Source organism: Clavelina lepadiformis, chromosome 9 (assembly GCF_947623445.1).
Source record: "Clavelina lepadiformis chromosome 9, kaClaLepa1.1, whole genome shotgun sequence".
Classification (NCBI taxonomy): Eukaryota; Metazoa; Chordata; class Ascidiacea; order Aplousobranchia; family Clavelinidae; genus Clavelina; species Clavelina lepadiformis.
Window position 1 is genome coordinate 3,691,740 of NC_135248.1, and position 27,026 is coordinate 3,718,765.

Sequence of the window (27,026 nt, forward strand, 5' to 3'; positions counted from 1 at the left end):
TACAGGTCTTAAATTTATAATCTGCTTTAACAGTCAAATGAAACATTTCTCATGAACTTTAGAGCTTTTATTTTCGCAGGTTTTCACTGAGTGCGCAAGCACAGCTTCAAAGACTAAATGGACTTATTTTAGGCTTATTAAATATCATAGTTTGTTTTGTAAACGTGTATAAAATATACAAAATAAATGAAAAGTTCAGACCGATTATTATCTACCAATGACTTGAATGCTGATCTTCTCAGTGTATATTACGTTATGTTGCCATGGCAACAGCTCCTGCAGCGTAGTGGTTATTCAGAGTCTTAGATAGCAATGAGAAAGAGTACATGGGCTTGCTACAAATCAGTAACAGCGATATTATCATCGATGTAACCATGATATTTGATAAAAACTATTTCTTGGTATTAATATATACCTGGTATGAATGTTGCAATTCATATGATTTATGCAACAGCAGTTGCATAGACAAAAACTATTCCGCCGATTAGTTAAATTTCTTCAAATTGATTGCTGATATTCTGTTTAAAAAGATTTTCCAGATTCTCCCGCTGTTGATTTTGAATTAAGCCTTGCCATTGAAAGCGCCAGTCATCGTCCAAGTACAATAAACACCGTTAAAATATGTTTATTTACCAACCCGTCCAATATGTACTGCTTAGATTGCACAAAAAGAAGTGGCAAAGGAAAACCATAATTCCTCGAGCCACTTTGCAAAACACATTCGATAAAATATATTGCTTAACGTTTGAAGTGGAGCTGAGGACTTTTCATATAAGTTAGAACTTTGCTTAAGCGAGTGATTGTAACCAACCGGGCTTTGTAACCTTTAATCTTGGTAGAAGGGCGCAGATAAGTTGGGTATGAACGTGTTTCCTTTCGAAAACACAGTGGATATTTTTTACCAATTAATTTGTTAAATTATCGTAACTGTGGCGTTTAATCATAGTTTTCAGCCAAGCTATGAAAATTTTTTGATTGTGACACCACCAGAGAATAAACTATTTGGAGCAAGGAGGAACGCTAGAAATGTTAAACTGCTTATTATTGTTTGCTTGGTTTGTACTTACGCCAGGTAGAAACTTTTTACCTGCTGAGTTTTACAAAAACAATCAACGAATTAGTTTGATTTGAGTAAATAAAAACAACAATTAAGCTGCTCCATCATTTCCTTTCTCACATCAAGCAAGTTTTCCTGGTACAAAATTCCTTATTGCACTTTCATAGAAAAATTGGCACAAAAAGACGAGAAAAATTCAAAGCTTTTCAGCAGAAATGTTAACCATGTCAAAACCGAATTGGATAAAATTGTTTGTTGATATGTTTCGTGAGTCGTACGGTGATTCCCCGCCTATTCTAGCCCAAGACATCTTTGGAGTAGTAAAATGAATCCCGACGCGTCCTCCGGGATCTAAAGATATCACACCTCCTCTTCCGCTGGTCTTCCTCCACATGTACTCCAGTGACTTTTGCGATGCTTCTTGTGGCGACATACCTAAATCAAACAGCTTATAGTCGTCCAATATTTTACCAACCATGACCAGACGCTAATTATCACCCGTTCTAAAATATGTGTAACTACACGATAAACGGTAACAATTAATGCCATCATGTTTAAGATGCTACAGTAAGTTGTACAGGATGATAAATTAGTGCAAACCCTACCGTTTTCAACGTGTATGCTTATTAAACGCGACAGATTGACGTTCAAAATTGAATCTCCATGACCGGTTGCTACCACAGCCACTGAAAAGACAATTCACGTTTTAAAATTGACAACGGCATGAATATGGTAATCCCACCTTCCCCTTCTTGGCAGGTCAAGTTAACTTTCATATTGCAATTTGAATGCTTGGTCTTAGAATTTTTTTCAAGTTTTAATATACCAGGTATTCAACACTTGAACATACGTGACGATTATGGTAAAGTATGGCGTCACGTATATGCCTGCATTTATTGTAACCTCTGCTTTTTTACTCCAGGCAGTTACATACAACACAAAATGTCCCGAAAACTAGAATGATAATTCGTATAATTTTCTATTGACTATTACTAAATCATAAATGAGTGAATAATTGGAAATCTTGAACATACTGAAGAATGCTGAGAGTCCGTAATGATTAGAATAACATTAGAACCATTAAGGCCATTATATAGCCCACTGTGTATATGAACGATTTTATTTTCAACACCTGAGCTATTGTCGGCAAATCCTCCACTTCCCGCTATAGCGCAGTCCGATATTCTTCCTGCGGATTGGATGCTGATTCCCCCAGAAGATGTGGCGCACGCAACGTTGCCATGGCAATCACGGGCAACAGCTCCAACAGCGTTGTGATCACTGCATAGGTAGTAATGACTTATGAGCAAGTCGAACAGTCACTGCACATTGCAGAACTTTCAATTAACATATGTGATAGTTTAATCTTTTGTACGGGTTGCTCAAGTAGGGAAAATGCTAATCTATTTTATGAGACAGCAACCGGGAATATAAACAAACACTGTGGAGACATTATTTTTGTCACTTTTACCGGGGGCTTGCCACTTCAGTTAGATCAAAGACTTAGGTACACCACGTTTATTCGGAAATCATGTGTTTGCAACAAAAAGGTTAGCATTGAGATTACCTGTAAAATGGTTCTTCAAACGTTCTACGTTGCTGTAATCTCTTTCTGGTCATATCAGTCTTAAAATATTCGGGAGGTTTCTCTTCCAGTCCAAACCGCCGTGCGAGTTCCAAAGACGCGTTCCCATTCAGCAAACTGTGATGGCTCTGAAATGTGTTGTGGAAACGCTTAATGGCGCAAAGGCGGTTTCCATTTTCAATCAAAACAGTTGAAAAAACATGATAAATTGCGATATATATAATCAAAATATTGTGTTCACTTGCACATTACCTTCCTTTTATGCATGCATGCATACTAACGTTTGGACGCAAAATTCAAAAAGACACCACTGTGCATTATATACAGTTACATTAAATTAAGAAAAAAAGCGATTGCACTGTAGATACAGCAACAAGCCAACCCAGACGAAGTTGTAAAATTCTTACATGTTCCAAGACAAGATGTGCCACATCTACGGGGTTCTTTACGCCTTTAATTCCAGACACACCGCCACAGTTGCAAGTGTCTCCTCTCATTACGAGTGCGTGCATTTCGACTTGGCCTTCTTCATTCGATAGAGATCCCCGACCTAGCAACAATGACAATATGGAAACTAAAAGTCGGCTAAAAATAAACTAGTTTTCCCGAATACTGCGAGCTCTCATAATGGCACCATAATTGTTTCCGTTACGCTGCAGTGAGCCATTCAATGAGCTTCCTCAAAGTAGGCCTACAGCAAATTGCGCACAGTAAAGTGTAAGTTTCTTACGCGTAACGAATTTTGGTACTGATGTGCTATGCTATGTTAGCCTAGTTTGTGCAACTCGGGGCTAGTAATGAAGGCGGTTAGCCTGGAACAAACTAACTTACCAGCATTAAATGCTGGGTTGTCCTCCATTGTTTTTACAGCATTGACCACAGCATCGACGCAAGTGCCACCATTCTGTAGCACTCTGCCAACACAAACCACTTTAAAAACGACAATATTAATGCTCATTGATGCGTGACAATTCATGGCTTTCATTTCCTGTGCTATTCTTGGTGACTTGTTTTGTTGGTTCAGCTTATAATTTATAATGACAAAGATCTAATAATTATTTCACACATATATATCTTAAAGTGTTATTGCGCTTACCGGTAACCGGCTGCTGCAGCTTGCTTGGTTCCAAGGGCCGACCATTGCATGTACCAGGTTTCAAGCGCGTCGGAAATGCCACCATGGACAATAATCACTGGTTGCCTGTTCAAGGCAGTATTTTGCGGAGAATCGACATTCATCAACAAGTTTATCTTATTGTGGATATTCTTCAAAATTCTCTGTTAAATAGCGTATAGCCCATTAACGTTTCTGGTATTCCTCGTCACTTCGGAGCTTGGTCTCGGGTGCAATAACATTACTGTCTCCATTTAACGCAATATTACAATTTACAGTCTACATTAGCAAACTTTAACAACTACAAACCAGTTAGTGAGAGACCTGCAGCCAATGCTTTCACTTTTAAGTCTAATACCAATCTAGATCGCCCGAGGGTTGTAAAACTGCTACAAGCAACGTACAGCAAATAAAAGCTTACTGGCGTGCCTTTTTGAGTCCTATTTCTTAGTCCATGCCAAATCTAGGTATAAAGATCCGACAATAAAACTGTTTACTGGAATAGCTAGCACCATGAAAACAGTGTATAAATATCGAGGCATCTCAATAATCGCTGTGACACAGTTATACTGTTATACTATATCACGCGGAGCTGCAGAACAGAAAACATTTACATCCTTCTGCTGTGATAGTCGTGCTGTGAGGCAGTCTAAATAGATTTCCAGGCAGCAGCTTGGCACAGAGCAAAGCGATGTATTAGCTGACTAAATGGATTAGAATATCTGTTCCAAAACCAGCACAATGACGATTGCGGTACCCTAACGCGAGGAAATTGTTGCGCATTCGCAGTGGTGATTAATGGGTTTTCACAGTCATGCGAAGAATAGGCGAAGTGCTTTTGTAAACCTTGTTTGCAGAACGAAGTCTTTTATAATTTCTAAGAGATATTAAAACTTTAGAATCGATTTGAGATATTGCAATCTGTTAGTAAACAGGTTTTGGGCGGCGTGTATGGTGGGGACCGCGAAAATACGTAGTCAAAGCCCTACGGTATACACAACTTAATAGACGTTGGCGTTTCCTATTGTTACGCACGATTGTCGCTAGCAAATAGTATTACGCATGTGCGGACGCGGTGGGGTTGATAGTACAGAATTCATACAAGTCATCCACCTTCTGCAAAACTAATGGACCGTTTATCCAATTCCCTTCAATAACTGTTTCATCTGGTTACCGCTATATAATATCACAAGCAAGCAAGAGTGGCATTGGTTTCCCTTTTACGAGAACCGGATACACTTTTAACTTCCTCTAAAATCATATTAACGTCGGAATATTAACGGAATATTCCGTTAAAGATCAAAGTTGTATAAACATACTTCTTCAAAAGTCATTCGAGTACAAACTTAACTCCACAGAAGTAACATAATAATTCAAAAGTAACTAACTTACTAAAAATGGCGCATATTATCTTTCACTTGGTTTGATTTCGTATTTGCATTGCAATTTGCTGTCTGCATAGGTTTAATTTAATATCTTTATTTTTTGAGTTTTCTTCTAATCAAGTTTACACCATTTATTTTTCTTGAAAAAATCAACATTAAATTGTGAAAAATCTGAAATCAGAAAACTGTAAAGCGCACAATAAGCACATTATAAAATTTAAACCCAAAACAACTCACAGACATGCAGTCAAGCTTTGCAAACGGAAATCACATGCAATATAGATGTTGCGTAATAGGCGTATGGCTTTTGCCCGGTCTGAGCGTTTTTCAACGGCTATAACCGCCACACCAGAGTGGCTAGACCAGTGGTTCCCAAACTTTATCTACTCGCGTACCATTTTTTTGGTTTATGCAGCGTTCTCGTACCACCTACATTGTAGGACTATAAAAACTGACTTCAAGGATTTATTACCTAGTAATAAATGACGTTCTATTTCGTCACAAAGAAACGCTGTTTTACAATCCAATGCGTCAATACCCTAAGGAATTAGTATTCAGTAGGGAATATAGCATGAAATTTTACGCTCTACCTAATTTATGTGAATTAAAATAATGCCGACGACAATAAAAGATCATTTGCGATCGTTTGGTGTAAACTTGATAAGTTGCTCGCGTACCACCTGGAAGACTTTTGTGTACCACTAGTGGTACGCGTACCATAGTTTGGGAACCACTGCGCTAGACTGATATTAAGCACGTGTGACGTGGACATGAAATGTCAGAAATCGTTCAGCTGCACAGCGTTTTAATGTTGGTTTTGTCTTTCTAAAGTCCAGTTTTGTTGTAGTTCTCCAGTTATCCGGTCAGCTTACAGAATCACATACCACCAGGAGTGTGGCATTTGTAGTGATATACCAAATTGTGCATATTATTAAGAAAGTTGTATTGTTTTTGGCTAGTCATGTCAATCAAACAGACAATTCTTGAAATGTAAATAGTTTGCTGGATTACAAACAATAGATGTATGTGGTTTTTGGGAAGTGTTTTTCAAGTGCTTGTAGTACACATTGAGTGTTACGAATTTAGACGTGTTCTTGTTGGCAATATCTCTGTGACGTAAAACTGTTGTCAGATTGTTAGTAGGTACAAAGGTAATATTTTGTAACACATCGACATATGACGTGTTTTGAAAATGGGACGTGCATAATTTCTTCTGGTGTGTTTAGCGACTTCACATTTTTGGAATATAAGAACTCGAATTTACAAATCGCTATAGGAAATTGAATGGAAAATGAAAAACATAAATTGAAGTTCCGCAATCAGTATGAAGAAGCTATTACAGGGCTATGTTTGAACCAAAAATGTAAGCTAAATTGTATCGTGCCCTTGAATTATAGGTTTATAAATTCTGTATGGTGGAATCGAAAAAACACGATCGGTGATGCAGACGCCATAAGGCAATGTCAACCACGCGTCCTGCATAGCTTTCAACTATACATGTAACAAAAACGAAACAGCTTTAACTAAAAATAAACCAATCTAATGGGGAAAATTTTATTTGTTGCTTGTTTCCAAACAACGGTAATCACAAAATAATGAGTAATCGTATGCAGTATTGATTTCATAGATTGTGCAATCATTGGACACTGTACAATTTACAACACAATGTTGTCGGTGATAAAAATGGTTAGTGATACAACGCCATCACCATGGTACACAGTGAAAAACTGAAAACGTTGACCGAAATAAAAACGTTAATCAAGTGAAAAACGTTGACCGAAGTAACGTGATAAACAAATCATTGACAAAATATATTTGCTATGCATGCAACAGTCTGATCTCAAAAACAATACAACATATATAAATTGAAGTAAAGTTAATTTTAATTGAAGTATTGATCAAGCACATAACACGACGTCTACAACGCATATCAAGCACTACACATAAAGTAATACGAATCAATGGTTTAAAACAATATAAAGAATATTGTTCTTATGTAACGATTATTTTCTCGCTCAGTTAGCCAGGTTTTAATTTCACGCTTACGGTGAACCGCGACACCAATAACTGTGAGTCACTTTCCACTGTGAAACTGAGTAGCGTTATAACGCTAATAAACCAAACCGACGATCCTCGAAAAGCCACATTTTATTTGTCTCAGCCAGACGCCGACTCAGACTCTCCTCTACTAAAATCGCACAATCTTTATATACAACCAAGGTGCCAAAACACGTGATTAAAATAGTTCAACAAACGCGTACACGGTGCTGATTGGTAAAAACGCTCGCTTCAAACGAAAATACGATGATAAGTAACAACATGTGGGAACAAAGTCCGTGACACACCCCCCATCCTACACTTGAGACCACCCGGGCGAAACTTTTCCCCTGTCCCAAGGTATGTGAATTAAATCACGGTGACTTGTGTATACGATGCAAGCTAAAAACATAAAAACGACAAAAAGTGCTCTATTACCTAAAAATCCGAGAACTCTAACACGTGTTCGTGCTCCCCAAAACACTAGTAAAGCGGAATATGTATGCGCTTCATCGGTAACAGGCGTCGGCATCGACTTTTTGAGGGCCCCTTCCGGCAGGTCGGTCGCTTGATTGTTGAGAACTGAAGTAGGCAAGCTCTCATCGGCTTCATTCTGTCCATCATCGGAAACATCTGTGCGACTGCACTCTCCATCGGTACCGCTGTCATCTTCCTGGCCCACCCCCAGTGATAAAACTTCTTCAGCTTCTACAGCTTTCTGGGGGTTAGTGATGTAGCAATAAAGATAGTCAAAATCTTTCTCTTCGAAGACGGTTTCTGGAAGAGACGTGACCATTTGTGGATCCCTTAAGCCCTTCATCACACACAGAAACATTAAGTCCTTTCGAAGACGTTCGTCTGTTGGGTAGGCCCTTCTACCCAGAGTGTTTATTTTCTTTACATAATCACATGCGGACTCGTCTCGTAGTTGTCGTCTGTTGAAAAACGATTTCCGCATTCTATACAGAGCTTCTGGATAGTCGACAATCAGCTCGAACTGATAAACAACGTCTTCTAAAGACATCTCGGCAACAGGTAAGTAGCTTAACCTTTGGAGAAACATTTCTTGAATCGAAGCCAAGAAGAACGGTTTCTTCGCTTCGTCGGAAAGCTTGGTTAGACGACAATAGGAGTGGAACAAATACAGAAATCGTCGTAAGTCGTCTCCCGCTTTATAGAACGGCCGTGGAAGGACGAAGATCGGATCCATAACATTCACACGACTGCTAACCCTTTTGGCGGTTGTGAAATCCTGGCGCGCTCGCCAATTGTAACGATTATTTTCTCGCTCAGTTAGCCAGGTTTTAATTTCACGCTTACGGTGAACCGCGACACCAATAACTGTGAGTCACTTTCCACTGTGAAACTGAGTAGCGTTATAACGCTAATAAACCAAACCGACGATCCTCGAAAAGCCACATTTTATTTGTCTCAGCCAGACGCCGACTCAGACTCTCCTCTACTAAAATCGCACAATCTTTATATACAACCAAGGTGCCAAAACACGTGATTAAAATAGTTCAACAAACGCGTACACGGTGCTGATTGGTAAAAACGCTCGCTTCAAACGAAAATACGATGATAAGTAACAACATGTGGGAACAAAGTCCGTGACACTTATAGACAATTTAACAACTTATAATGATAACACCTTCCCAGAAAATTAATTTTAACAGAAGGAATGTGTCTAAATTTGTCTAAATTAAACTTTTCAAATTTTCCGAAGGGGATTTTTTCTGTCATTTTTATATAGCGCTGCGTTAAAAAAAGGAAAGTGCACGAAGGTGTCGAAAGAGTTTTAATGTTAAAAATATATAGAAGCTTAAAACTGTTGAAATCAATTGTATTCGGTTACGAAACATTTGTGGCAAAGAAATAAACAATCTCTGTGTTTTTTTTTTTGCTTTCATACTTTCCTCCAATCTTCACGTTTTTTCCGAACTACTTTTCCACAGACAGATCTGTTGAATAAACTAATTACTTCACAAACTCCAGAGCTTTTGTCCAAGCAAATCGTTGATCTACTCGAGAAAAAATAATATTGTTGGTTTGTGCGTTAAAGTCAGTCAGTTCTGATTCTGATGGACCTTTCCACTGACTGGTTACATGATGGACATCTATTCACCAACGTTGCGCAGGAAGCGCATACATTGAGGTGCCGGCATGGAATAAATATTATCTCACAAGGGGCATCCCCGCACACGCGGCACATCGAAGTGGTGTTTTCCACCGGCCCGTTCAATCCTTTAAGAAAGGATTAAACAAAAAGTTGATTTATACAAAAGAAAATCTTCAGTTTAGCGAAGGTACAAAACAATAAATAAGAGTTATGTATTAAGCAAGATGGAAGGATTAATTTCTAAGAGTGCACTTGCACCTCGGGCATAATTAATGGGCACTATATATTATTAAGACAAAGCCATTTTAAGCAGGAAACTCACCGGATAGCAAATTATCTGGACCGGACTCTACTTGTCTTGGTAGAGGAGCTGGTTGCCGTGGAATTGAAGTTTCTCTTCTTTCGTTTCTGGAAGGTTCTAATTCCAAAAGTAAATCTTCAATCAATGCCTGACTAGAAGAGTAAGCTTCACCGGCATTTCGTGACCTCCTGTGAATTTTAAATAATGTTTGTCTGACGTAAAGCAATGGTTAAATAGAAAGTTATCTTATGTTGCTCAAACCATTGTTAATTACAGAAAAAACAACTTTAAAATTCTCATAGTAAATTGAGTTTTTCCAAAGTCGTAAAACTGCTGCTTTTACCTTAACAAAACACTTTCAATGGTTTCTCTGCTAAATCCCATTTCTTGCGCTTGCGACGTTACGGACGACTGCATCGCTTGCCTAACTCTGTTATTTAGAAAAAGACTACTCCTAGAATCCCTTCTATGAACAGTTCGTTGTATCGGTCTTTGTTTAGTCGGTCCATTTACTATTTTTATACCCGGTGCTCTGTAAATTGTTTTTATTCCAACTCTTGGAATATTAATATCGCGTCGTTCCCAATTCGGTTCTGGAATGATACAAACACCAGAGGGCGGATTACAAGGAACGAAGTCCTCGTTTTCTCTCTCAGAAGCCGAGGTAGAAAGGGATACGCTAGGAGTATTGTCGTAGACAGATGTAAAATTTAATGTTTCTACCTCCCGTATAAACATTGGTTGTGGAAGATTTGGATTCTCTTGAAGTACTTGCTGTACAAATTCGACACCCTTTTGCTGGAGAATGTACTCACAGCTACAAATAAAAAACATTGCTATTTCTTCTAACTAAAACAATTGCAAAAAGTTAGCATATGACAATGTAAAGAAGTTGAAACATGTGTTGCTATTATCTTTTGTTTTAGTAGAAATATCTCTCTAAAATGTTAGCTTAAAATTAGTTGTCGCTTTAACAAAAATCTTAAGATATTGTTTGCTTAAATTTGCAATCAAAGTGTCTTATTAAGCTTAAAATGAGACAAATTTATTACTTTGGTTGCCATTTTGCATGCTCATAGTAAGGATCGTCGTCATAAGACCAGTTTTCCAAGTTTATTCCGCAATTCCAACAAGTAGTGACGTCTCGAATGCCTATAAGGAAAAGCATAATAGCTTGCTATAACACAAATAAAGACACACATAAGAATAATGACAGATATAGCAGCATATACAGGTGGATTGTGATCTGTGGTTCAAGTTGAACCGAAATCAAAATACTGGAGTTATTACAGCATATTTTAAAGCCGGTAAACAAAACGTTTCTTCTAAAAATTCGAAAATTAGCTTACGCTTTGCTGTACAAGATTTGCCCCTTATTGGAAATGCAGTAATTTTAGTGGTTGAAGTAACGCTTATTACCTTTGCAGAAAAACCCAGCGTCAACAATTTCTCTCGGGTTACACCTCGTTGTACCTTGCTTCCAAGTAACAAAGGTTAACAAGCGGCTGGTGATCGTTCTTTTATCCGGATATGCAGGACTGTCGCAAGGGAAAGGTACTTCGTTTAACGAAACCTGAAACAAAAGGTGTAGCGATTACAATGTGAGTTGCAAACCTGAAACGCCACGACAGAGATATTGTGAAGCAACAATGAAATATGACCTAAAAATGTCAACATTCTTCCTTTGTTTATAGCTGATGAATCCTGATCTTGTGACTACCAACGTGGCGCTTGGTAAGGTACAGAAATGAAATTTACATAACGTCACACTTGTCATTAACAGCAGTTTTATTCTATTGAAGACACGTGGTCAATACACAAAGTAGGCCTATACCAAACGTATAGCTTTTATAATAATGCGTTTAGACAACTGTTAATGCATACGCGGTATAATTGCGTACACGAGGAGAAGCTCTAACTTTACAGTGACAGGAATGACATCGGTAGGCTTTCCATATACACCAGCAGTTATAATAACATGGAAATGCAACCAAAATCTGATTTATTGTTTTATTAAAGTCAAACTGTAAATGTTATCAGTGACGTCATCTTTATTGATGTAGAAATTTACAGTAACTTCGACAAATATTTAGCAGGTTCTTACCTGGGAGTTTCCTCTAAGTGTCCTGATTTTTGGTCTACCCCGGGTGGCGGGGGTTGAATGGGACGCCGGCGACCGGGGATTTGTTGCTTCCTGTCTTTTGTTTGTGATGGGGTTTATGGTCGACTGGGTCTGAAAATCACCACTAAACGGACAAGACGGATTGTGTGGATAGTTGCGACAATCGTTCTCACCTCCGAGATAGATGTGCTCAGTTTGGCAACTGCAGACATTGTTTTTGGTTAAACTTGGGTTTTATTTAAGTGTCCAAAGCTCGCTATTAAGGTTATAAATCTTAATCAAAACAAACTAAACGTTTACAAACTTTAATAGGTTTAATAACTGTTGTTACATGCACGATAAGCGCTGACGATTGATGATCGCTTCATCTTTTTGTGAATTTTGTGACTTCTTTTTTGTGATAAAGTTCAAAAACAAACTTTATGAAATTATTGTTCATTTTACGAGATTTTTATGTTTTTCCTTTCATCCTACTTTTGTCTTTTGCAATTAATGTCCAATTTGGTGGCCAAAGATTTTATATTTTACTGCAATTGAAGTAACCTTCTTCATATCACGTTTCAAGGTTTACGAATTCTTTCGATAATGAAATTTATGACATCACAAAACGTCAGGAAGTAAGTGATTAATTTGTGACGCAACACCTAAGATAACCACAACCATATCACTTAATCCTTAACAAACTATTCTTTGATTGTTTATTTCGACTATTGCAGAAGTATGCTATCGTATTATATCATAATCACCTAAAATGCAACAGAAAAATCTTCCAATACTGTTTGTTGTATGGGTTTTATCACGTTTTAAACGCAGTGGCTGGCATTATAGCAGTAGAAACTTCAAGCGCATAACTTCAGTCGGTTGCTATATGTCGTCTTTATCTTTCCCACTAAGGACAATAACTTACAAAATTTGATATTTACTGACCGCGACATGTGTATAGACTAACCTGATACACTGTAATTGTCGAGAGCAGCTGTTGTAAAAATATCCGTTTCTTGCCAGTTCTTCACCGTTAATTCCTTCCAAAGCGTTTGTGAAAGTATCTAAACGATACTGTACTTCCCACTCTAAGAAATATTTTGGTACGTTAGTTGATATGAAGGGTAACTTTTGGGTGAAGTAATTTTATATTCAGTATTTAGAATCAGGATTTTTCATTATTGTTTACAAATATCAAGGTTGGCTACATTAGTACAAAAGTAATTGCACATAATACAATTGCAAATTTTTAGCATGTATTATGATACATCCATCCAGAAACATATGTTTGTTTTTGACACTGTGCCATTATAATCTTTAAAATTGAATAAATCGATAAATTAGTGAACCGGCATAATTTATCAAAATAAACAAATTTTGAACATGAAAATTCACATATACTTTACATTTTACTTCTGCCAAATTCAACAAAAACTCAAAATTAAAAGTAAAATGTGAAAAATGAAATAATGGTGACCCCTATAATAATAAACGAACAAGTCAGAAAAAAATTGCTTCGGAAAGATAATTAATTTACTTTCATACCTGGCTGGCCCCGAGTTTGATGTCTTGGTCTTGACATTTTATTTCCTCCACAACACATCAGAATCAACGTCAAATCTGAATCAACACAAAAGTTGAAGAAAGACCTGACCTTTTAATAAATTCCTAAAAACCTAAGTTACCCAAATAAAATTACAACTCAGAATAAAATAATATAATATAATGATATAATATAATAAAATGCTATAGTACAATCATGTTCAATCCAACCGATGTCGTGCATCAATTGCTTTAACTTAGCGTAATGTGACTTTTATATAAAAACAACCTTTACGAAAGAATAATACTGTAATATTCATAAACAATTAAACAAACACAAATGATATTCATGATATTATTAAAAGTATTCAGGACATATCGAACATAGATTCGAAAGAAGCCCAACGCGTATAAGTTATTCCGACTGCTGCTAACACGTAGAACACAGTGTTTAAAAATAACTTGATTCAACTCTGTGTTTTATATTGGCCTAATCATGAAAACTAAATATTCGTGAAAGCCCCTTGGGATTTGGAATATTTCTACCAGTGTTTGCTAACAACACGCTTCGATAATACCGGATCATTGTTAACCAGGTTTTGCTAAGATTGTACCATGAGATATCATGTTTCGGTTCTCAAATCTATAAAAAAGACACAGGAAGAGAAACACGCGTGCTGTTTATATAAACGGCACCACTACAGTTTCTCTTCCTGTTTCTTTGACGCATAGCAAGTGTCGGAACATCCCGTTCCGTCTTTTTCTACAATTCCGCAAAAGATATAAGACGAGTATTTCTTGCGATGTTTCAGATCGCAAGAAACTTATATATTTTTTCATCAGACAACGTTATCTTGGACGTAAGGTTTTAACACGTGAAAATTTGTTCACGATTTGAACTTAAAGTGTTGTTTGCTACTTTGCGCCACGTGGGTAATATCCAATGTATCGCACGCTGCTTTTAAAGTAGGCGAACAATATAAAAATTCAAATACAATCACACATCCAAGAAAACTTGTATTAACCTACAGACGTACTAACGTAACAGGATGCCGTAGGAAAGAAAGTAAATTGATGGTAGAAAAGATGGTAATTAATCTTCTTTATCAACATTTAATCTAACTTTTCTATACGGAAGCCTCATTTTTAGAACTTAAACCTGGCCTCACGCCCATAGCAAGTTATTGAAGACGCTGCTTCCTTTTCTAATACATTGGTGGCGGATCTAACACTACGTCGCTTATATAACCGACGCATCCCTTAATCTGGTTTGTGTGGTCTTTTATACTTTTGATAAACATAAAATTATAAATATTACCTAATAGCCACTAACGAGAAAATGCATCATTAAACATATCATGTAATCATCAATGCACATTACAAGAACGTGCTTAACAGAAATTCTTGGCAACACTCTTCAACGTCGGTTGCTTGGAAATCGTCTGTTATAAAGATTGATTGGGCTGTCACCCGCCGGGAATTCCCCCGCTGTATTTTCCCTTGATTTTTGCTTGCAACTATGGGGGAAATCCTACGTTTCAAGCTACTTTTATGTTTCTTGCTATTCGAAAGCTTGAATGTTTTAAAGTAGAAACCTAAACCGTATTTCGTTTAATCTAAATCTAACTTTAGTTTAGCCCTAAATAGTTAAAATCGAAGTTTTGACTGCTATTATACCCAACCGCTTATCTTTATAAACGCGCAGTATGACCTACTTACAGTGAAATAGTCGTTTTTTTATTATAAGGATGGAATTTCAAGTCTAATCATAATCGCTTTTAACGCATAAGAGTTATCTGTGCTTGGCTTGATTCTACAAACTGTATTATTCGATCACCTATTTTGGGGGAATCTCTTAAGTCAGGGGTCGGCAACCTTTCGTATGCAGTTGGTCAGTTTATGAATAATGTCAAAATATCAACAACTCGCATGCCAAACAATTTTGTAAGGCATGTTTTACATTTTCTTCGTGATATAACGTGCGCTTCAAATCATCTCCACTTGTGGCACGCGTGCCAGGGGTTGCCGATCCCTGTAAATACTGAGTTATCAATAATCGGGTGGACTTAACCGTTTTTTTAAGTGCACTTTAATCGGAAGTATAGGTTTTAAAATTTTGGTAAGTTTTATACCGATTTTTCCTTAACATGTATGTCCGTTCATGGAGCAATTAATGATTTAATTAAGCCATTGTATGAAGCTGATTCAATTTTTTTCACCTTTTTCTATTGTTCACTAAAGGCTTTGAAAATCTTTGGGTATATACATGTACTGTTCAAACATAGCCCTTTTATACAAATGATCTTTAATTCGACATTTTACAAAAATACAAAAGCCTGGAATCAACGCAGTTTTGCTTTCATTTGATATTTCTGCAGCTGAGCGTAACCTCTTTAACCACACCATTATGACGCAATCTGCAATTTTCTATTTTTGTATTTTGAAACGTAATAAAAGAGATTTCTCACTTTTCCTTTAACTATGCTATCTTTTCTAATTATTCATCAATTTCAGTCCCCAAAATGCTTTCCCAAAATGGTTTTCTGTTTATTGATTTTTTAAGCCTCTTGTTTGCTATTGGACATCAATTTCAGGGCACATATGAGCAATAAAACATCTGTTAGGCCTAGTCATCCTGCATGGTAAATGAAAGGTTGTTTATGTAATATCAACGTTGCTTAAAATTATTTGCTTTGTATTTTTTCTTTCAAGCTTTAGATTACAAAAGAATCGCTCAATCAATCATTTCCTTTCTGTGTGACGTAACTTAATACAAAAAAATAGTGACGAAGCCATCCAAGATAAAGGCAAGAAATGTAACATTACATGTAGCAGCGGAAATTCCACGTGACTGAAATGACCCAATTTGTTTCGCGAACAGGTGACAACATGTTGCTTATCACGTTGTATTGCACGTAGACCAATGATATCAACATATTTGCATAACTAAGTTGTGTCATTTCATCTACAGTGGAAATTATTACTTTGTGTATATTGTTAACGTCATATAGTATTGTTCATTTTCCGTTTATCTATTTTACAAACTTGGCGTAATGTTTCGGTGTATGTAGTGAAATATGCATGTGGTGTAACATAAACTTTTTGTTGAATGGGAAATTAAGAAGCTTACAAATATTCGTATAACTTGTTTGCTTCTATGGTTATCTAATTAACAGCGTGAAATGAGTCGTTGTTATAACCATGTAGGCTGATAATTAAATTATACTTTGCTTTCCAGCGACTACATTATTTTCCTGTGTAAAGCACATTTCCAAAAGACTTTATATGGTAAATAATGTAGTTCTATTGAGTAATATTCATAATTATTACCTCATTGCTTCTTTGAGACAGTTTAGCGCTAGGTTCGTATTGGTCAGGTAACAATGAGGTTTCAAAAATATACTGTCATTTAATTATGTTATTTTCTTACGCAAATTTAAAACTTCCCTACAGTAATGACACTCCCCATAGCATTACCTCGAAAAAAATTGTGGACCAATTTTCACGACAACAATTCCAATTCAAGAAGGAAGCGTAAGAAGCGATACTAATATCGGTACTAATATAAACTGCTGTCAGACATATCTGTTTTTAGTATGGCAATGTCACGCGAGAAAAAACACCGGGTTATGTCGTGCTTTTGGGATGTAGCGATTTTGCATGCAGTTGCCAGCTGTTGAAATGCGGTTAGACAAGGTGGTGTCGGGCCAATTATTACAATCACTTCTGTTTACAGTCATGGGGAAATGTTGAATGACAAATAGCTGTGACGCAATACGACCAAAATGACAACGGGTTCCTCAACCTGTAGAGAGTTTGTTAATCATAAACTATGTAACCGGTATTTCCTTGCTCGTTTCCTCCACGCTCTAAATCCAGGGGTAGGTAAAAGACGGACTCCGTACGGACTTTTACGGTCTTACCAATTTGGTCGGCTAAATATTCAAATGATTATTTTCTAATAAATTAGCATTTTAGTTGAAATTATGTAACTTGAGAAATTATGTTTATGTTATAATCACAAGGCCCAAGCTTTCTTAAACGTGTCGAAAATGATAACGTCGAAACTGATAACTTTCTTAAACGTGTCGAATGCAGGCCTATACACAATTTTCGGTCTTATGCAAAGATTTGCACGGTTTTCATGATACAAACATAAGCGTTCACCTGAATCATCCCTTTCAGTCTAATTTGGAATTTCATCTTTGGACTTCTTGTACTCGAAGCTATGTCTCGTGGTGTTATTTGGTCTTTATTGGAATTGGAATATATTACGATGTCAATAAAATGAACATTAACACGGACAGAGTGTGTTGAGTTGAATGCAAGTTCAATGATATCAGAATACTGGCTGTGGTAGATTTCACGACTGACATAGATAAGAGACTCTTGAATATGGCTACAAGTTCATCGCTTATTTTATCAACGAACTGTTTAAGGACTTTGTCTATAATGTGACAAACTTGGCTTAGTATAGCTACGGACTTTTTCATTCTCTAACGTTCAATATGAAGTCCATCGCTTATTATACTATACGGATTTTCATACTTTTGATCAACATTTTATTATTCCCTACTAATTCAGCGCAAATTTGATAATTCTTTCAGGACATTAATGTGGTGCTTTGATGTGTTCTTGTATGACGCATTATTAAATCCACTGATATGTAACGACCGATCCGTGGAGATAGAGTAAAACGACAGGGGTCGGTATCGATTAGGAGATATAAGATAAAATCCATTAATGGGTCTTCAGTTGGAATTTATTGATACTCGGTTCCTCCTTCTACGATAAGCCTTGAACATAATAAATACTGAAAGCAACATCAAGAAATCTTGCCTGCGTTTAAGTCCACAAATTGTTGGCTGACAATATGGAGTCAGATAGCGCGTTTGATAACTGATAAAATATTTGTGGAACACCTCAAGCCAGCATAACGTCAGTCAGCAAAATATCAACAAAATTGACTTCTTCTATACTCTGACAAATAAGCTTGATGTAGTTTAGCTACAGATTTTTCATATTGTTCACTTAAAGTACTTATTATACAAACGCAAGTGATTACGGACTTTTTCTATACTGAACATGTGACTGCTCTGCTGTCAAATCCCCAGCAACGTGGTTAGTAAGAAAAGGTGGCGCCAAGGAGGCAACAATTCTTAATTTTGTGAAGGGTTGTTGTTAAATTATGTGAATTCAGCCAAAAGTAGTAGGCTAGTAGCATAGCATCTTATGAAATACATCGAAGCCGGAGCTATTTTTTAAACTGGCTCCAGCTCCATTTGAATTTCACGTAGAGCTCCGGCTCCAACTCCGTTGAAAAAGCGAGGCTCCATGCACCAAAGCTCTGGTAAATACCCTCATCTATATATTTGTTTCGAACGCTACTAACAGTTCTAATACGCTTGCCAGAATTAAATTAAGTGAAAGATACTCCAGAACTGCTTACAAGTTTATTACGTCTACGAATCTCTCAACAAAACAGAATTAAATAAGTGGTTGTACACAAAGTAGACAAAATCATTGGTACAATAGGAATGGAAAACAACATTCAATAATTCTATTCACATAACTATGGAGTAACAATCGACATTTCATAGGAGTGGAGATATTTGCAAAGAGGATGAATTTTAACTTAAGCCTCCTCCTGTTCTTCCTCATCCCCTTCGAATTCAACTTCTTCCTCGACGGTGGCATCCTGGTATTGCTGATACTCGCTCACCAGATCATTCATGTTACTCTCTGCTTCCGTGAATTCCATCTCGTCCATGCCCTCTCCTGTGTACCAATGGAGAAAAGCCTTGCGTCTGAACATGGCGGTGAATTGTTCTGAGATCCGCTTAAAGAGTTCCTGCAAGCAACAAGGTCAAGTTGTAAGTAGCAAATACAACTTATACCATACTGAAACGTTTTCAATATGCACGAAGAACTATTAAGGTAAACCTGAATGGCTGTGCTGTTTCCAATAAAGGTCGCAGACATCTTAAGGCCACGAGGTGGAATGTCGCAAACGGCGGTCTTGACATTATTGGGGATCCACTCAACGAAATACGAGCTGTTCTTGTTCTGGACGTTGAGCATCTGTTCGTCGACCTCCTTCATGGACATGCGGCCACGGAATATGGCGGCAACAGTGAGATATCGGCCGTGGCGAGGATCACAAGCAGCCATCATGTTCTTGGCGTCAAACATTTGCTGGGTAAGTTCCGGAACGCTGAGGGCACGATACTGCTGACTGCCTCGGCTGGTAAGTGGGGCAAAGCCAGGCATGAAGAAGTGGAGACGTGGAAATGGGACCATGTTAACAGCCAGTTTACGCAAGTCAGCGTTCAATTGACCTGCAAGAGAACTTACATGTTTGTAAAAGTTAGTAGAGAAATGAGTAAAAGAGTACTTAAGTGATGAACAAGTGACCTGGAAATCGGAGGCAGGTGGTGACACCGCTCATGGTGGCGGATACTAGATGATTCAAGTCGCCATAAGTGGGAGTTGTAAGCTTTAAAGTCCTGAAGCAAATGTCATACAGCGCCTCGTTGTCGATGCAATAGGTCTCGTCGGTGTTCTCTACAAGTTGATGCACGGAAAGTGTAGCGTTGTATGGTTCAACGACCGTGTCTGATACCTTGGGCGAAGGGACCACACTAAAAGTGTTCATGATTCTGAAATTCACGGAATATTTTTTTAATATTCACGTTAAACGACAGGTGATACATACACATGGCAAAGTTATTATACATATGGAAAAGTTATTATGGCGCAAATTACTGCAGGCTTACCTGTCTGGGTACTCCTCGCGAATTTTACTAATAAGCAAAGTTCCCATTCCAGATCCGGTACCTCCACCAAGGGAATGTGTAAGCTGGAAGCCCTGAAGACAGTCGCAGCTCTCAGCCTCCTTTCGCATGACATCCAGCACCGAGTCTACGAGTTCTGCACCCTCAGTGTAGTGACCCTTTGCCCAGTTATTTCCAGCACCACTTTGGCCGAAAACAAAGTTGTCCGGTCGGAAGAGCTGGCCGAAAGGCCCAGATCGCACCGAGTCCATGGTACCAGGCTCAAGATCGACGAGGATGGAGCGGGGCACATATTTACCTCCTAATCAAAACTGGTCAACGTTGTGCGTAACGATGAAAGGAACTGTTACAAGTAAATGTACAAAACTTACCAGTAGCTTCGTTGTAATAAACGTTAATTCGTTCAAGCTGAAGATCGCTGTCACCGCGGTAGGTGCCAGTCGGGTCGATACCGTGTTCGTCTGAGATGACTTCCCAAAACTAAAAATACCGATACACAACAGATGTTCAAGGAAATTTCTAATGCCATTTCGTCAATCAAGTGTTCTCAAAAGATTTTTTAGCGTAACGAAGAACAAGCGAATGTCTACTGGTTATCTGATAACATCAAAACTACTAAGAAAGACGGACAATATTTCTTCACATTTTAGCTTTGCATGAAATAAAAAATGGCCTGGTCATATTGAAAATGTGCTCACAGTTAACATCAAACCATATAACAACATATAAAGACAAGCAGCTAACCTTAGCGCCGATTTGGTTGCCACATTGGCCTGCTTGGAAATGAACTATTTCACGCATTGTTGCTTTTTTGAACTCAACAGATTATAGAAAACTCGTTCTTTCTCCTGAACCGACTAGCAAAAGACTGTACCGTGATTAGAAACTTTTAAACGTGATTTGGACAGCAAATATATTTCTCAGCCGAAAGCGCAACCTTTTTGTGTACTTTGATTAGGCTCAAAGCACTTGTACAACGATACTGCGGGCTGTGTAGGCGCGTTCGTTTAAAATTCCAACCACCCACACTTTCAATCAACGGGTTGCGTAAAAATGTGTATGTTTTTGCATAGAATTCATTTCTAGAATAAAGACAGAATTCGGGCAGGCTATGACCTGTTTTAAAAGCGAATATCTAATTGTCTGGTGTTGTTTCAAACCGCCATACAGAAGGCGATATATCAATAAACGAAAATTAAGTGATAAAAAACTGTTCAGCTTACCTCAGAAACATTGATCAGATGCCAACATAACTGGTATGACAATCAATGGTATGACACAAATGAAATGGGTTTGATATTCCTTTAACATTATATATTGCGATGACGTCATGCTAAAACATCTTGTGTAGAATTACTCCTAATCCTCATGAACATCGTAGTTACAATCTCTGACGTGTTTAGTGGCAATCATCTTTGAGAATATTTCTGTTGCCAAAACGGGAAATAAATCTGAACATAATGAGAAGATAAGAAGTTTGGAATCTGATGATCAATTATGACCAGACAACAATGACGAATAGATTATATTAAAAAACATGTTTTTAAAGTTGTGCCTCGTTGCAACTTGACACAAAGTGTACCGCATATGGCTCAAGTTTGACGTAAATTTCTGCCTTTCTTCCTGCACTGTGGTATTTATCTTACGATGACGCAATACCAACAGCTTAAGCATGAAAATCTACGTTGTCATAGAAATAAGTGCGTAGTCTCAACGATAATTATACTCCTGGCCCAGATAAGCACGTCAGTTTAATTTACACAAAACAAGTTCTTTTTACTGGTGTCTGTCAGTGGTTAGGTAATTGGTTTCAAGTTTTTTGAACAACTGCTATATAAAGCGGAGCGCTTACCCTCTAAATCAACATGAAACGTTATCAGAGATAAACTGACTTCATATCTGATATTAGTACTGTAACTAAGCACAAATGAAGACAGTGGTTTATTTTGTGTTGCTGACAGTCTACTACGTTACCATGACGTATTGTCAACAATGCCGACAAGTGACCAGCACTGTTTGCGATGATGACATCAATAGTTTTTCAAGACAAAGAGGTGACAAAGGTGAGGTAGGATTCCCTGGAAAATCCGGAAGAGAAGGAAGAAAAGGATCAAAGGGAGATCGTGGAGGAGTCGGTGATAAAGGTAATCAAGGAGAATCTTGCGCTCTCGGATCACTCGGCAATGACATCATCAGGAGACTGACAGGTGATCCTGTGATCTAACACTTTGTAATCAAAGATCTGTCAGTGGAACACAGTTTAATATCAAAAACACTGCAAATTCAACTTACTGAGAGCTGTTGTTATTTTTAAGTTCTATAAACGATATATATATACTTAATATAAAACATTTTCGCAACATGATTTCAGATCAACAGCTCATACTTTCTCAATTTCTTCTTCTAGGTTTGGAGGATTTTGTTCGGCCGGACTCGTGCACCAACTCGCTTTTGGATGGAAATCAATTTCTTCGCAATGGGTTAAAAGTTTTTTGTGAAGATCGATGGACTGTGAGTAAAAATTGATGTGGTAATTCCGAAGAAAATTTTACGTTTAAAATCTAAATTAATCTGGAGATTAACTGTAAAGTAAAACAAAAAGTACCTTGAAAAACTTTTATTTTTAATTTCCTTTTTTGCCATGTTTAAGCCAAATTTTTAGTTACTCCCTATACAATTTTCAATGCTATTTTGCATTGAAGTAGTAAAAATATTAAACTAATTTACCAGGTATTTCAAAAAAGACTTGACGGGAGCGTCAATTTCCAGAGAACTTGGAATGAATACAAACTAGGGTTTGGAGAAACCGATGGGGAATTCTGGCTTGGTAGCCATTTGTTATTATTATTCTATTTTAAGCTTTCATAAACCATAGAGGCTTTGTGGGCATCCTCGGTTGTTATACATTAGCTATTATTTAAGCACAGGCGTCGTGAAGTGAAGCTGAAATGCTTCGTTCACAGAAAGACTGCTTTATTGTAACTTTTTTTTATGAAACAAATTTAATAAAAGAAGAAAGTAAAAACTATGCAGTCAGAAGATGTAATGTAAGTCAACAAACAACAAAATTAAAACAAGAATAAAAACGTATAAGTTATAAACCGGAAAATTGAGAGCTATTGTCCAGCATTTCATTTAAGATTTTGGGCGATGAGTGCTTCAGTATAGTTTAAATTTCAGGTCTCGAAACTGTTCACAGACTGACTCGAAGCGGAAAATGCGATTTGAGGATCGAAATCCAAGCCTTTGATGACACTTATTCCTGGGCACAGTACAGGTGATATCTTGTTACCTTAAGAGAGAGAAGTAATTAGAGGGCTTAGTGTTAATGAGCAGAAGCGGCACCATCCGGTGCTTCTAAGAAAGAAATCAATTTTGGTAACAAAAAACATAAGATAAAACGCTTATACATATTCGAGTGCAAACAATTGTTATAGGAAAAATGTTGTTGCTCGATTTTGATCCCTACCTTAACTTTGCGGCCTAAGTAAACAAAAAATTAAAAAACCATCACAATTGATATCAAAAAAGTTTGGCAAGTTGATGTTTAACTTTATTTAATAGCTTGTTACTGTTGTTTAAAATAGTCGAACTCTATAGTCATCATAATGTGCTAATTAAGCTAATGGAAAATGTCAAAATTTATAGATTGCTTAAAACGTAAGTAAAAGTAAGGGAGTGTTTATTGGTTTCCCGGTTACAAATTGCACGGCTTCTAAACCAACATTGTCTTAGCGATTTACGTTAGCCTATATAATCCGGGTGAGCGATATATGGATATTGTTTTATGTGGCCGACACTGCACACGAATTTTCAATCGTTATTTACTCGAAAACTATATAGGTCGTAAACTGACCGGATTTGTACAAGTTAGTAGCAAAAGTATCTGGCTTCCTGTATAATTGTAAATCTAAAGAAAATGCATTTAGTTTAAATTAGGAATATCTACAAATGATACATTTCTAGAAGTTTTTCTTTGTTACGCCGGGCTCCCGCTGTGTTTAATTGCCTGGAAAACCAGCTGACCGCGAGAAGAAAACACATCCATACCAAAAGAAAAATGTTATGTCGAAGACATTAGGAAAGCACTTGTACAAAAACATGTTAACGCATCAAAATCCGCACCTGAAAGCCTAACAGTAGGCATATTAAGTTAACATCATGATGCACAAAATATGTACTAAAATTTGCACAATTGTTATTGACACTTGCATTAATTTGTGACCGAACCAACGGTAAGTTACTCCAAGCAAACAGCAAATTTTATTTAGCCTACTTTTCAAGTTAATAAGAAAAATTATTGTGCAAGCAACCAATGTTTTAGTTCAAGTAATTTCATGTAATGTTTTCGAGCTCTACCGTGTAATTTTAATGGTATAAGTTAGTAACTCGACTTTCTTATACACTTATAATTAGGGCAACCAGTTTTTTGACCTAAAAATTTTAAATTTTGACCTTAAAATTTGCAAATTTTGACCTCATTTTGACCTAAAAAGGTTGCATTTTGACCTTATTTTGACCTAAAAAGTTTACATTTTGACCTTATTTTGCCCTAAAACGTTTAAATTTTGACCTCATTTTGAAAAACGCTATACTGATAGTCTCTACACTGTCTACAGCAACTTCTAGTCTAAAGCTGCGTTTAAAAATGACAAAATGCTTTTCTAGTGTTGACTTTTTTTTTCGTTTTTGCGCATTAAGATTGACAACTTGCAGTTTCAAACGCAATGCCGTCACATCGTGACGTCACCAAACGCGCTGAAAAGCCTTCCCTCTCTTTGTGGCTTTGGTTCCAAGTAAAATTTGCGGGACTGGAATTGTTTGCGGTACAAGAAAAGAGAAAAACGGAAGAATAATATTACAAACTGGTTACAAAATTACAAGTTTAATAGATTTTGACCTAAAAAAAAGACCTAACGAAACAATTTGACCGTATTTTGACCTAACGTAACATTTTGACTTTATCTGACCTAATAACTTCTATACCACACGTCGTACAAAGCTGAAACTTGTTTTGTGCTTGTTTCGTAGCATTCTGAGCAGGTAAAAAAAATTGACCATATTGACTTTTGGTTGCCCTACTTATAATATTTGCTTCGGGCATTGTAATTCATCTGAACTTCGCAATGGATAAAGAGAAAAATTTACCACTGGCAGTTTCCAAGTGGTACTAGTAATGGCACAAAATTGTGGTTGTTCTGTCATCGAGTTAGTTGTGCATGAATAATTAAACGAATACGATACACTTTAATGCGCTCATGGAGGCAGCAGAGAGCAAAACGTTATGAAAATATGTCAATATCTCAAGAATTACAATGTGAAATTTTATAAAACAAACATGGACAGGTAGCTGAACATCTTTTAGGAAGAGTCACCAAGTTTCACGATTTTACAGCAAACAATGCAATTTTACACCACGCTTTGCGGTAACTGTGAGCAGGATCGGCCACACGAAGAAAAGATAGGGGTTTACTTCGGTAAAACATCAGGTGTTAGCCTTCTGGAACGCTTAAACATATCATACATGAATTAAAAATCTCTTCATCAGATGAATCTAAACCAGCAGCGATGAAGAATACAATTTATGTGCGATGTTTTATTAATAATTTTCTGTTGCGAAGTATACGTATACAGCATAGTTAACCCTGCATAGTCTTCTTTTTATCCAATTTCCTAAAAACATGCGTGAACGTTGTCTTGGCGATATTTTGTGTATTGCTACTTTGCTTTTCCGTATCATCACAGTTCAAATGAACCCAAATTTTTTGTAATGCTTTTTGATAGGATATAAATTTACATGAAATTATGTATAGCCTATAATTACTTGTTTTTTAGCTCTTTTTACGTGGAAAGCGAAGCTGATCTTTTTCGACTCCATGCCAGCGGTTACATTGGAAACGCAACCGATCGTCTCAACTCACATAACAATCAACCATTCACTACGTTGGACAGGGATAACGATAGCTGGGGGTAAACTTAACCAATTCAGTTAAATTTATTTGGCAAGTTTGTCCCAAGTCAATAAGTTTAGAAGGAGAGGTTTGCCTAAGAGTGTTGAACTATGATGGTCCAAAATGCATTTTCAGCAGTAACTGTGCGTCCGAAAATGGGGGGGAGGCTGGGGGTTGGTGGTATAAAGCATGTTGGAGTTCCATTCTCAACGGACGTTATGGTGAAGATGGACTCATTTCCTGGTACGGCTCTCCGCCTCCAAAAACCACCGCAATGAAATTTAGATGTGACTAACACCCTGACAACAGACTGACTATTTTTGTTCTTATACTCATGCTATTTTCGATCAGCATTGAAGAATTTCATTTCTTGGTGTTTGTTAATGGTTAAATTTTTGCAGAATGTTGACGTTTTACGCAGTCCTTTTTCTACGTTGTATTCCGCGGTAAAAATGCTCAAGTTCACAGAAATTAAAAAGTATAACAGGACTTACAAAAGCAGTAATTTATCACCCTATCAAAATAAATGTTTACATCTGAGATTCATTTTGTTTTGTTTAAAGTTATCAGAATATCTGACTATTGAACAACGAAATAAACTATGAGTCAAACATATACAGGTATTTGCCGATATCAAGTAGAAAGAAATACGACGTCATAGTTGTTAATTATAACACAACATCCTTCAACTAGATTCATTTTTAGCAGTGTTGTTTTGAGTAGACTAGTTCAATTTTTGATAGTTACCAAAATACATATCACGCGTTTTATCATGCTTCCTACAGAACCTCTACGCGGGCCCGTCCCCTATAATATCCTTTGACGAACCGGATGTGGCCCACGGGCAGTAGTTTGCCTATTCCTCATATATTAGCTATAAGGTATAGATTTGCAAATACTGTATTAATTTATCACCATGTATCAAAATTTTGCGAAAGTTTTAGTTGCATAAAATTTTTATTTATTGTGTTTTGCAACTCAGAACTAATCAAAAAAATACAAATATTTTTCTGGAAGTGTCCTTACTTTTGATGAAA

General features: G+C 37.1%; 4 protein-coding genes and 1 long non-coding RNA gene across 11 annotated transcripts in view; 2 read left to right on the forward strand and 3 right to left on the reverse strand.

Annotated features, from left to right (window-relative positions):
- Window positions 1–1,187: 1,187 nt before the first annotated feature.
- Window positions 1,188–4,338, reverse strand: LOC143471120 (isoaspartyl peptidase/L-asparaginase-like). 4 transcript variants are annotated; one of them, XM_076969481.1, is made up of 8 exons: window positions 4,178–4,338; window positions 3,739–3,920; window positions 3,474–3,556; window positions 3,050–3,192; window positions 2,625–2,770; window positions 2,190–2,338; window positions 1,663–1,743; window positions 1,188–1,492 (listed from the first exon to the last, which is right to left on the reverse strand). In XM_076969481.1, the coding sequence occupies exons 2-8, from the start codon at window positions 3,879–3,881 to the stop codon at window positions 1,254–1,256; spliced, it is 984 nt and encodes a 327-aa protein (XP_076825596.1). In that variant the 5' UTR covers window positions 3,882–3,920; window positions 4,178–4,338; the 3' UTR covers window positions 1,188–1,253. The 4 variants fall into 4 exon arrangements, with proteins under 4 accessions (XP_076825596.1, XP_076825594.1, XP_076825593.1 ...); XM_076969479.1 differs by having other exon boundaries at window positions 4,081–4,335; XM_076969478.1 differs by having other exon boundaries at window positions 4,066–4,334.
- Window positions 4,339–7,271: 2,933 nt separating this feature from the next.
- On the reverse strand, window positions 7,272–14,627 carry LOC143471001 (baculoviral IAP repeat-containing protein 7-like). Of its 2 annotated transcripts, XM_076969315.1 has the most exons (9): window positions 14,563–14,627; window positions 13,248–13,322; window positions 12,670–12,790; window positions 11,703–11,922; window positions 11,018–11,171; window positions 10,651–10,750; window positions 9,942–10,415; window positions 9,620–9,786; window positions 7,272–9,422 (listed from the first exon to the last, which is right to left on the reverse strand). In XM_076969315.1, the coding sequence occupies exons 2-9, from the start codon at window positions 13,303–13,305 to the stop codon at window positions 9,241–9,243; spliced, it is 1,476 nt and encodes a 491-aa protein (XP_076825430.1). In that variant the 5' UTR covers window positions 13,306–13,322; window positions 14,563–14,627; the 3' UTR covers window positions 7,272–9,240. The 2 variants fall into 2 exon arrangements, with proteins under 2 accessions (XP_076825430.1, XP_076825429.1); XM_076969314.1 differs by lacking the exon at window positions 14,563–14,627 and having other exon boundaries at window positions 13,248–14,253.
- On the forward strand, window positions 10,759–11,689 carry LOC143471003 (uncharacterized). The gene is made up of 3 exons (XR_013119457.1): window positions 10,759–10,905; window positions 11,026–11,199; window positions 11,293–11,689. It is a non-coding gene; the product is annotated as an uncharacterized LOC143471003 (long non-coding RNA).
- Window positions 14,628–18,683: 4,056 nt separating the features above from the next.
- Window positions 18,684–27,026, reverse strand: part of LOC143470175 (tubulin beta chain-like) — a 74,592-nt gene continuing 66,249 nt past the window's right edge. Inside the window, exons 2-7 of one of the 2 annotated variants that reach the window (XM_076968121.1) lie at window positions 20,783–20,847; window positions 20,410–20,518; window positions 20,021–20,339; window positions 19,659–19,903; window positions 19,188–19,582; window positions 18,684–19,095 (exon numbers count right to left, since the gene is read on the reverse strand). In XM_076968121.1, the coding sequence (XP_076824236.1) occupies window positions 18,880–19,095; window positions 19,188–19,582; window positions 19,659–19,903; window positions 20,021–20,339; window positions 20,410–20,518; window positions 20,783–20,847 (1,349 nt within the window). In that variant the 3' untranslated portion in view covers window positions 18,684–18,879. Of the gene's footprint in view, window positions 19,096–19,187; window positions 19,583–19,658; window positions 19,904–20,020; window positions 20,340–20,409; window positions 20,519–20,782; window positions 20,971–27,026 lie in introns of those variants that run through there. The other variant, XM_076968122.1, reaches the window with a different exon arrangement.
- LOC143471042 (ficolin-2-like) lies at window positions 21,869–26,529 on the forward strand. 2 transcript variants are annotated; one of them, XM_076969370.1, is made up of 6 exons: window positions 21,869–22,245; window positions 22,446–22,549; window positions 22,769–22,865; window positions 23,219–23,315; window positions 25,874–26,008; window positions 26,128–26,529. In XM_076969370.1, the coding sequence occupies exons 1-6, from the start codon at window positions 21,966–21,968 to the stop codon at window positions 26,282–26,284; spliced, it is 870 nt and encodes a 289-aa protein (XP_076825485.1). In that variant the 5' UTR covers window positions 21,869–21,965; the 3' UTR covers window positions 26,285–26,529. The 2 variants fall into 2 exon arrangements, with proteins under 2 accessions (XP_076825485.1, XP_076825484.1); XM_076969369.1 differs by having other exon boundaries at window positions 21,875–22,245; window positions 26,125–26,529.

Bases quoted from the DNA above. Each gene is read 5' to 3' on its own strand.
- LOC143471120 (XM_076969481.1), bottom strand. From the start codon at position 3,881: ATGAATGTCGATTCTCCGCAAAATACTGCCTTGAACAGGCAACCAGTG. The intron at 3,193-3,473 runs GTAAGTTAGTTT...CATTGTTGCTAG, and splicing joins CAACCCAGCATTTAATGCTG to GTCGGGGATCTCTATCGAAT. The intron at 2,339-2,624 runs GTAATCTCAATG...CTACCTATGCAG, and splicing joins TTTGAAGAACCATTTTACAG to TGATCACAACGCTGTTGGAG.
- LOC143471001 (XM_076969315.1), bottom strand. From the start codon at position 13,305: ATGTGTTGTGGAGGAAATAAAATGTCAAGACCAAGACATCAAACTCGG. The intron at 12,791-13,247 runs GTATGAAAGTAA...AATATTTCTTAG, and splicing joins TCAAACTCGGGGCCAGCCAG to AGTGGGAAGTACAGTATCGT. The intron at 11,172-11,702 runs GTAAGAACCTGC...CTTTTGTTTCAG, and splicing joins CACTTAGAGGAAACTCCCAG to GTTTCGTTAAACGAAGTACC.
- LOC143471042 (XM_076969369.1), top strand. From the start codon at position 21,966: ATGAAGACAGTGGTTTATTTTGTGTTGCTGACAGTCTACTACGTTACC. The intron at 22,550-22,768 runs GTGAGTAAAAAT...CTAATTTACCAG, and splicing joins TTTGTGAAGATCGATGGACT to GTATTTCAAAAAAGACTTGA. The intron at 23,316-25,873 runs GTGATATCTTGT...CTTGTTTTTTAG, and splicing joins TATTCCTGGGCACAGTACAG to CTCTTTTTACGTGGAAAGCG.